Source organism: Rhagoletis pomonella, unplaced genomic scaffold (genome assembly GCF_013731165.1).
Source record: "Rhagoletis pomonella isolate Grant_MI unplaced genomic scaffold, Rhpom_1.0 Rhpom_scaffold_00002, whole genome shotgun sequence".
In the NCBI taxonomy this organism is placed as follows: Eukaryota; Metazoa; Arthropoda; class Insecta; order Diptera; family Tephritidae; genus Rhagoletis; species Rhagoletis pomonella.
The window spans coordinates 35,632,507-35,642,379 of record NW_023458556.1 but is presented as its reverse complement, the minus strand read 5'-3'; the positions used below and the strand labels follow the sequence as shown (position 1 = coordinate 35,642,379).

At 35.9% G+C, this 9,873-nt stretch overlaps 1 protein-coding gene across 2 annotated transcripts in view; it reads left to right on the top strand.

The window, feature by feature from the left end:
• Positions 1-9,873, top strand: part of LOC118733533 (17-beta-hydroxysteroid dehydrogenase 13) — a 41,554-nt gene that overhangs the window by 9,525 nt on the left and 22,156 nt on the right. Inside the window, exon 1 of one of the 2 annotated variants that reach the window (XM_036462953.1) lies at positions 5,310-5,560. The exons of the other annotated variant lie outside the window; for it this stretch is intronic. Within the exon in view, the coding sequence (XP_036318846.1) occupies positions 5,535-5,560 (26 nt within the window). The 5' untranslated portion in view covers positions 5,310-5,534. Of the gene's footprint in view, positions 1-5,309; positions 5,561-9,873 lie in introns of those variants that run through there. 2 annotated transcript variants of the gene reach the window in all.

Below are 9,873 nucleotides of genomic sequence, written 5' to 3'. Positions count from 1 at the left end.
GCAACAGCATAACAAAGGGTGCATATGTGTACATATGTATGTATGTATGTACATGTTTCTTGCTGGATCAAACCAGATTGAATTTGTAAAATAGTAAGGTGTGAATATACTTATGCATACATATATACATACATACATAAGTGTTGGAAAAAGTATCAACTGTCATATGCACTAAAAAGTGTAATGTATGTATGTGAAATCGCCTGGAAAGAGATGCAGATCATTTACAGTGATTGGAAATTTGTTTTGAAAATCGTGATTCAATTTTCAACACAGCAGCATGTCCGCAACGATGAAATTTATTTAAAAATATAAAAACGCATGGAGTGCAATAGAGTATGGTCGTTCTTAAATTCACGCAGTTAGGGTTGCACGACCAAACTCAATCCTGACTCTTGCATCTCCTTTAGCGCACTATGGTCAACCTGTGTGGAGACTTATGTCACGTAAGAAAGATTCGGTTTAAGGGTTCAGTGAAGTCGTCACTAGTTGGTATGGCTACAAGTCTGTCTTGTAGCAAACGGCATGCTATATAAATATGTCTTCAATAATTGTCTCAGTTTCTGGTTGTGGCAACCGGCACATAAAAAATTAAGTAAGCTTCGGTTGGGACCCTATTATTTAACGATGTCAAGCACAGTGAATGTTTAAAAGACTATGGATTTGAGTACACGTACCTGGAATGTTTGGAGTCCGGACGCTTACTGGAGAAAAGTACATCTGCCCGGTTGATTGATGCCTCTCAGGAAGACTAAGACTAGCATCAGGACCTTGCAAGAAGTCCGTTGGACGGGACAAGGCATGAAATATGTACGTGCAGCCTCGAGACGTCTTCTACGGCTGTCATGTAAAGGCGCGCAAGTTCGGTGGGTAATGTGAGAGAGACTCCGTTGCCGAATAATGTCGTTCGCCCAGGTGAACGAGTTTCTCGCCACAATCCCAATCAAAGCCTGGGGGTCTACTCTGTAATGCGATGCGAAAGAGATATGCGATGCGATAGGCAATCGTCACAGTATATTACTTACGGCGTATTTATCTTTCGCATCGCATTGCTATTTCGTATCGCATTACAGAGTAGCCCACCTGATTCTTCAACGTCCCGCTCATATGCGCCACACCCTGACATAAGAGAAAGACAAAGTAGCCAAAAATCTCACTTGTAGCGCATTTAAGAGCTTTACCACCGTTACGATTTAAAATCGTTTTTGGCGTTTTCAGTGCCAGGGTGAGCAAGGAATCGATCTCTGGACCGTCGGAAAATGCAACATCCGGTATGGACTGGGGTTGATCAACTTCGCTAGGGCCAAAAACCTACCATAGACCGCAGCTTTAGGTTCCATCATAAAAAAGTTATTCAAGATACATGGCTGTCCCCGTATTCAGATAGACGGAAAGCACGCTTCCAATATTTTGGATGCACGTAAGCTCCGAGGACCCATCATCTACTTGGTCCATTTATTTTCTTTTTGCAACCACGATACACAAACGTTTCTGCTCAACAAAAAATTAGCGTCCAGCAATGCAAGCAAAGTTCAAAGTCGAAAAGCTGCAATCGCAACAGACTGCGCTCTGGGAGGACTCTTTAACAAACCGACATTTGTGAATAGTGGAACCACATTTTTCACACATTACGCGAATTGCTGAGTTGCTCTAACTTGCGCTATGGTCTTTTCCACAGCTGCTTCGCCTTGCGCTGCTCTGCACTGTTTTCGGTTTCATCAAACATAGCTTATATCTGGTTGCTTTTTGGATTCACTTAGTTTCTAGGTTCACAAACTATTACAGGCTTACCGTTAAGAAAATTAAAATCATATGCCATCTTTTATCGCATACATGTTTTTCTAGAATCTGATTTTGCAGTCATATTTTTGCATTCAATTGTATGCCATTTTTACCAATAAATTCAAAAATATATAATATACATTAGACTGGGTCAATCTCCAAACAAAAGAAAAAAGTATGTATAAGTACCTCCTCTAGGTCGAAAGCTTATTTCGAGAGGATTTTGGGTAGAATTATAGCGAGCATTTGGCGGTCGCAGTTTAGTTAACTAGCAAGCTGACTGATGAAATATGTAAATAAAGGTAAATGTAACTAGAAAGCTAACTAGCCGATTGTACTGACTTCAAGCATATTTGTTTTCGTCAGTCGGATAGTCAGCTGCATATATGTGTGTACGTGGAAAAAGTGAATGACAAGTGGAAAATGTGAACCAACATAAAAGAAAGATTAATTTTAATTGCGATTCGCTATTGTCATTTCATAGATTTTTAATTGTTTAACTTAATTTAATTGTTTAACTAAAATGTAGTTCGATTAAACTAGCTAATGAAAAGCCAGACTTCTGCGCAATGTACAATATTTTTATAATTTTTTTAACCGAATTTAGGACTATAAATAACAGTCAAAATACCAATAAGAAAAACTTTACTGCGATTTTGGTGGTTTTGGCTCTAAATTCCTGCCAAATAAGCTTTCAAACTAGGGCGGTACATATAAACTTTTTTTTGCGACCCAGTCTAATATGCATTTATAACAAATGCTATCATAAACAAATAAATGTATAACACTCATTTACAGTTTATTTAAGTACTGATTCAATGCTTAATCTTATCGCACTGTCAGTGGCCCATTATCATACGAGAAATACCTGGATTTATATAGGTTTTGTTAGAGAACGAACTATATTTGAAATGAAAATTCTTAAAAATAAACAAACAAACATTAGTGGCTAACAATATCACTTTGAAATGGCGAGCTATAGAAATGACCTATACTGTACAAATGTATGGTTTTAAATGTTTTTGTTTCTAAATACACACAATTTTAATGTTATCTTTTCTCCAAATATTTTGTGTAGTACGAAGTTATGTACGTACGTACAATACATATTGTTCAAAATGATCGTGACTAATCAAATCTTGCACTCCCGCATAGGCGAGTATATTTTAAAATTTTGGATATGTAAACAGAAATTCATTTGCGTGCATACTTATGTAGTCATGTAGACATAGACTATCTACCAAGTATGTATGTACATATGTAACAATAACTATCGCACTGCCGCCGGCTTTATCAGCAACTAATAAACATGCGCGTTGCGATTAGAAAACACCGTAAAATGAAGGCAAAAAATAAAAATAAAACATCAACTATCAAAACTATATAGCATACAAATGCTGTATATACTACACATACGGTGGCGAGAATGTAAATGGGGAAGAGACATTTTAGCAAGTTGTGGCTATTTTTCTTTATTTACAAATTATTATTATTTTTTTATGAAAATATAGCTTACTATCTGAAAAAAACATGTAAATCACAATTTCAAACTTTGTATAAAAAATTCGACGAATTTTAACAAATGTTCATTATACTATGAAATCAGATATTTTAGAATTCTATTGAGTATGCAGTTTTATAGCCCATTAAATTTTAGTAAATAAACTGTATGAAAGAAGATAGTGATGAAAAGAAATTTTGGCGGACGATATAAATATGGTCCGTGAACTGTTTTATGGGAAAAAAATCAGAATTGAAAAATCTTGAGTTGTGACTGTTTTAGATTTAGGGTGTGATATGTAGTATGTTCGACAATTTTTTTTGTACATATGTAGAAAATGAGCAACACCTTCTACAAAAAAAATTGTCAAAAATCAACAGTAAGTTCTAGTTACTTAAATTTGCACTTCGTTATAACAAAATTGACGACAAAACTGTATACTCTGAATGTTTCTAAGATATTTTATTAAAAAGGTCAAAATTTTGATGAAACTTTATCGAATTTTCCTAGCTTCTGTATAAAGTTTAACACCCAAATTCATAAAAAAAGAAGACTTTAACTACTTTATAAATTGAAAATTTTCATGAAAATGTCACTTTATAAAGCTCTTTAAACCTATTTTATTTTTATATGAATAAGGCCATAAAACTTTAACTTATACCCTTAGATGCGAGCTACACTTTCGTAAAAAATAATAAATATTAAATAAATGAAAGGGAAATAATAAATGCTAAAATATCTCTACCGTAATTATATATACGCCACAACAGACGGATGTATACGTGTAGGCATGTATTTTTAAAATTCTATGTGTCTTTTTGTTTTGGTGTTCAAATAGCGCGCGCTACCAGCCGACAGCGCTGCGACGTCAACACCTAGCGCACACATCTGCTGCGCTAACTGGCAATAAGAGATATCTATATACTAGGGTTGTTTCGAATGTCATATTTTTCACATTCGCGAATGCGAATGCGAATGTTAGGAATAACATTAAAAAAGCTATAATCAACTTAATTCATCGTTTTTATTACTTAAAAATTTTGTAAATTATTAGAACATTGAACGAGTGCTCAACCTATATATTGTTTTAATGTAGTAGTCAAAGTTCAAAAGGGGCATATTATATTTCAAAAAAGGTAATTTTGCTGCCTTTTCTCCCATGAGGCGATTTCTTAGGGGCTCGTATATACGGCCGGCTGCACTGAACAATTGCTCACTTAGAACGTTGGCGGGTGGAGCGCTCAAATATTTGCGGGCCAGATCTGTCAATTCGTTGTACATATTTTAGTTTATTTTTCCACGAATCGAGAGGATTTTCACCGAGATGAGCTCGTTTTCTTTAAGATAGGCCTTCAATTGAGCTTTAATTTCATATTTTTTAATGTCTCCAGATTCTACATCCGAGCCTTCGCTTTCGCTGGAGGAATCTAAAATTATTTCCAAGTTTCTTATAAGATTTTTGGCTTTTTTCTGACCTCTTCACTAACACACTAAAATATACACCAATACACAGAAAAACACTTGTAAAAATAACCTTAGGAAATACATTAAGTAGAAAAGAGACCTTTTAGCACTGCTGGTAAAACCGCCATGTGAGAAAGGGACGCATAGTCACATGTACACAAAAGAACCGGTCAGGTTTTTCATATTACCCCCGAATTTCTGATGAGGAAATTGCAGCATTATTGCATCAGCACTGACCGTCAGGTGACCGGTCATTTGCCAGTAAGATTTCTTGTAGGGAAGCGAATCATTCGCATAACGAATACGAATGCAAATATTCGCAACATCCCTGCTATATACACGTATTCATGCACGCAGCGTCAACGCGCCGTGAATTCATATCTCGTAAATATTATTATAGCACGCTGCTGCCGCTGCCGAGAACGTTCCTGTTGACGCCTACGTCACTGCAAACTGTCGGCTGTGACTGCGTTTAGTCGCGTGTGTGTGTGCGCGCGTCCATTCCGTCAAATACTTTTTGCGGCGCCCGTTACCTAAACCGCTACATTTGACTTTAATTTAGTGTGTGTGAGCGGTGCGCGCACTTCTAGATTTTCAGTTTGAATTCTGAATCGGCCGGTTGTGGTTTATTTTAGCTCTTAACTGTATTTATAAATTCCTAATATACATATATAGCTTTTCGTGTCCGTCAGGAAGTGTTGAAGAAGGACACAAGCTTTCATATCCTAAAAATTTGCGTTTTTTATTAGGACATAAAAATCTAATTTTTTAAAAGAATCGCCTAAAAATGGCTGAATCAAAAAATTCTGTGAGGTGAGTTAAAATGTGTGTGTGTGATTCTAAGTTAATGTGTTCAGGCTTACGAGGCGTATGAGTGTTCTGTTTGTCGATGGAAAATCGAACAGCTGCCGCAAAGAGTTTCAATGCTTTCTTTGAACAGCTTGTGAATCAGAGCAGATGTTAAATTTTGCTGTGAACAGCACAAATAGAAAGCATTAAAATTTATTTTTATTAGTACGTACATGCATACATATGTATGTATGTGCTTGTGTGTGTTTTAGCATTTACTAAAGGTAGAATGACATCTGGAACACCTAGTGCGCATTTACTTAGTTGGCCTATTGAAGTGAATAAAAAACCGTTATTGAATTCGATATTTGTTCGCGCGTATGTCGCTGGTTAAAAATGGCTAATAGACATACCTAAAATGCAAAAGTTTAAAATATCCTTAAAATTTACTTTTATTTGGTTTCAAATCTTCTTTGGGCCCGATTGGTAGGGTGGGGGGCAGATATTTTGAAAAGTTGTTATCAAATTAAGGATGCCATGGGACTAAGGTTTGGCACACCGCACCCAATATCGTAATTTCAAGAACATGGAATAAAAAGAAAATGTGGCAAAGATCTTACAGATAGACATCAGAGCTTTGGCAAGTTTCATATCGTTTAGTTCGTTTGGTGTGGTAGCAAGCTATCAACCAGTGGCTCAGCGAAACCAGGACAAGGTCAATTCATGCTTCCTCACCCAGCGGAAGCTTGCCGTTTAGCATTTCTTATGGGGCTTCGACTATCGACTAACCAAACATTTCATCTCCTCAGCTTGACGGAGGTTTCGCTGAACTGTTACAACTACATCTGCGACTGCATTCCACAGTGACACACATTTAAGCATCGCAACTAAAATTTAATGGGTGAGTTCGACAACCATACATGGCCAAAATCACTTTCTTGTTGTCACGGACAAGTACGGTTTTCATTTGATGCGAATGCGAATGTTTACAATTATCCGAATCATTCGCATAGGCGAATGGCTATCAAATCCTGCGCTAGAAACTCTATAAAGCAAAAATCAAAGTCAATGGGCCTCATGCATAAAAAGTAAGCTTAAGTTCCGACTCGATTTTCAGTACAAATTCTCGAGTTTGAGCTCACTTCATCAATGCGAAAACGGAGGCTGAGCTGAAGCTCACTTTTTATGCATGAGGCCCAATGTCTTACCGAAGCACTATACACGCTCTGGGGCACTCAGTCGAGAGGTTCCAAATTATGTTACAGTTGCTGTGGCTAAGACCTCTTACCTGGCCTTTGTTGATACATGGTTCTTGGATTAGTAGGATGCCCTGGTGCTCGCAAACCTGCTGACAAATGCGCTCTAATATAAACAAGGCCAATTTGGAAATAAACCTCCTTACTCCTCATCCTCACCTCTCTCCTCATCCCGTTATTATGTGCGACCATCTAAGTAATTCAAATAAAAGCTCATTAATGAAAAGTAATAAAGTAAATGGTTGAGAAATAATAACACAGCAATAAAACTCAGTCAAAAGTACATAGAATTTGTTATTTCGTTTCTTATCTTTAATCAAATACTTGAAAGTATAAAAGCAAAAAGTTAATCTCTCCAAAAGGCAGAAAGATCAAAGATCATTAACCAGAAGAGATTTGGAAAACAAGTACAAATCTAGAATTTCTTACACTCACATATATAAATTTTGTATGTGTATCATACTTAATATGTACATAAAAAATATGTAATTAACTAGTAAAAATAACCTTTGGGTATAGACTTGATTACATATAGCTTTCATACATATTGATGTTTGTACATTAGCGTGGTGCAAAAAATGCATGTGAAACAGTAAGGTCGGCATTTTATTGCTCTCACCCACTAGAATTGTTCCATATCGAAAAAATTTACACATGTTTTTTTTTTATTTTTTTTTTTTAAATCAGGGAGGTGCGAGGTGCCTCAAAGCACTCAAAGTTTTCTATGTATTTTATATTTTTCGATCGGCAAGCTCTGTTTCTCTTCCGGAGACTTCCAGTAATTATACTGAATTGTTTATTTTACCATATTTTTAATAGCAATGACTTTTTGTATGTGCATTTTTTGGGGTTGTAAGGCATCTATAGAAAATATTATTAAATTTTAAAAAAAATTTAAATAAATGCTTAATGAGTTTTTATTGAAAATTCTCTGAAGTTTTCAATTCGAAAAATATTGATTTCCAAGAATTCTTTGCCATTTCTACGAACAACTGTTTTGTTTTCATATAAAATACATGGAAAACTTTGAGCGCTTTTAGCGACCTCTAATATTTTTTGATTTCAAAATAATAAAAAAATGGGGTACAATTATTTTCGGTACAGAAAAATGTTAGGGGGATGAGTACATTAAATTCCGACTTTACTTTTTTTGGGACCAACCTAATAGAGTACATATCGACATATGTTTCGTCAAGTAGACACCACATTACTTCTCATTCATTTATAAGATGCTTATCAAGCATTTGCTTTAGCCTGCTGATTATAGATGCATACTTCTACATAGGGTTGGTTACCCAGGTTCAAGCACTGGACCGAACAACATTCAAAAAGTTTGTTTTTGGTAACGGTCGCAGGCCAAAGTCTTTCTTCCACGAAACAAAGTATAATAATCTATCTTATCACTAAAACTGAAATTTTTAACACCCAATTCATATACGTTTGGAACTACATAATAATAGATAAAGGCCCTAACTCAATTTCGTTCAAAACCCAGTTTGTTAGTGTTTGTATATAGGAGTACATACATATGTACATATAAAGGCAATAATTTACTGCACGTGTGAAATAACTATTATCATACTGTAGCAATTTTACTGCACCCGAGACTATGAGTATTAAGGAACCCTTATCTTTCTTACCTAAGTGATTCCTTTTTTGGCTACATATGACGTTATTCTAAAAAGTGTGAAGTATAGCCCGAATACAATGAAAACGACGAGCTACGGACCTCAGCTGTCAAATTATTCTTCCATGTATTCTTATGTAGATAATTATTTTGGCGACGACAGGGCTACGCGACGACTGTGCTTGTGACCAGATTAGATCTATTTCTATTTTTTCAGCGACAGATAAGGGTCTTCCTCTTCTTTTATGTCAAACTAATACAAATTCATGATGTCGCTGCCGCGTTCAAAAAAATCTTGTCGCCATCGACAAAGCGTTTAGATAATGAAGATAACGAATTGAAATGGGAGCTGTGGCCCGTAGCTCGTCTTTTCAATGTGTTCAGCACTTTATGATTTATTTGGGATCCGTTCTTGCTAGTCAAATTTTGTTTAAAGAGAAAACTAGTTTCGTCGTTGTGCTATCTTTAGGGGCATTTTTCCGACAGGAACAACTCCTGACATTTTGATCAGAGGCTTAAGCGACTTACGGAAGGTTTCAAGATCAGGGTGAATTCCTAAGGGAATAATCACGGCGACCTAGTGAACGATGATGTTTGTATAAGGCCATATCGAGAGTAATGTGTGAAAGGCTACAGGCAATAGTCAATGAACAGATTTGACCTTGATTAGTTTTGGCGCCCGCTGTGATGTAGTGGTTAGCAGTGCTCGTTACCATTCCGCAGGCCTGGGTTCAAGCCCAGTTTCCTCTTAATCCTAGTCTTAATCTTAATATAAATCTTAATCTCAATCTTATTCTTAATTTTAACCTTGATCTTAATCTTAATCTTAATCTCAATCTTGATATTAATCTCAGTCTCAATCTTAATTTTAATCTTGCTTGTTCCCAACCACCCCGCCATCCGGTCCCTTCGTCTGCTGCTTTTTTGTTCTTTTGAAGTTTGGAATCAGAGCTTTGGAACACGTGGTACCTCAAGGTTGGTCCCATGCTAATTTGGTTTAGATTAGAAATTTAAAATACCTTTGCATTATAAAAATTATCAGCAAAACCCGATTAACAAAAATGGTAAATATTGCGTTACCCCTTACCTAATTTTGAATAGGCACTTTAAATTAAAGTATTCTAAAGTACATGGTTATTTTCATATTTTTTGGCTTTTTTTTAATTATATACATATGTATGTATACACATATTCATAACTCGTAATTAGAGCCAAACACAGCCTTCGGTTTCCGGGTCCAATGGCTACACTTTTACATACATACATATGTACATATAATTCCAGTTCAATGCAATTGCAACGCGTAATATCAGGTATCCATGAAATTACTATGTAATCAATAGTTAGACTACATAAATAGATTTGCAACTGACATTGACATTGGAATTCGCTTCCACACGCTGGGCCTTCCATTCATTCTACTTCATTTTTATTTAATTTTTGGTTTTTTTTTT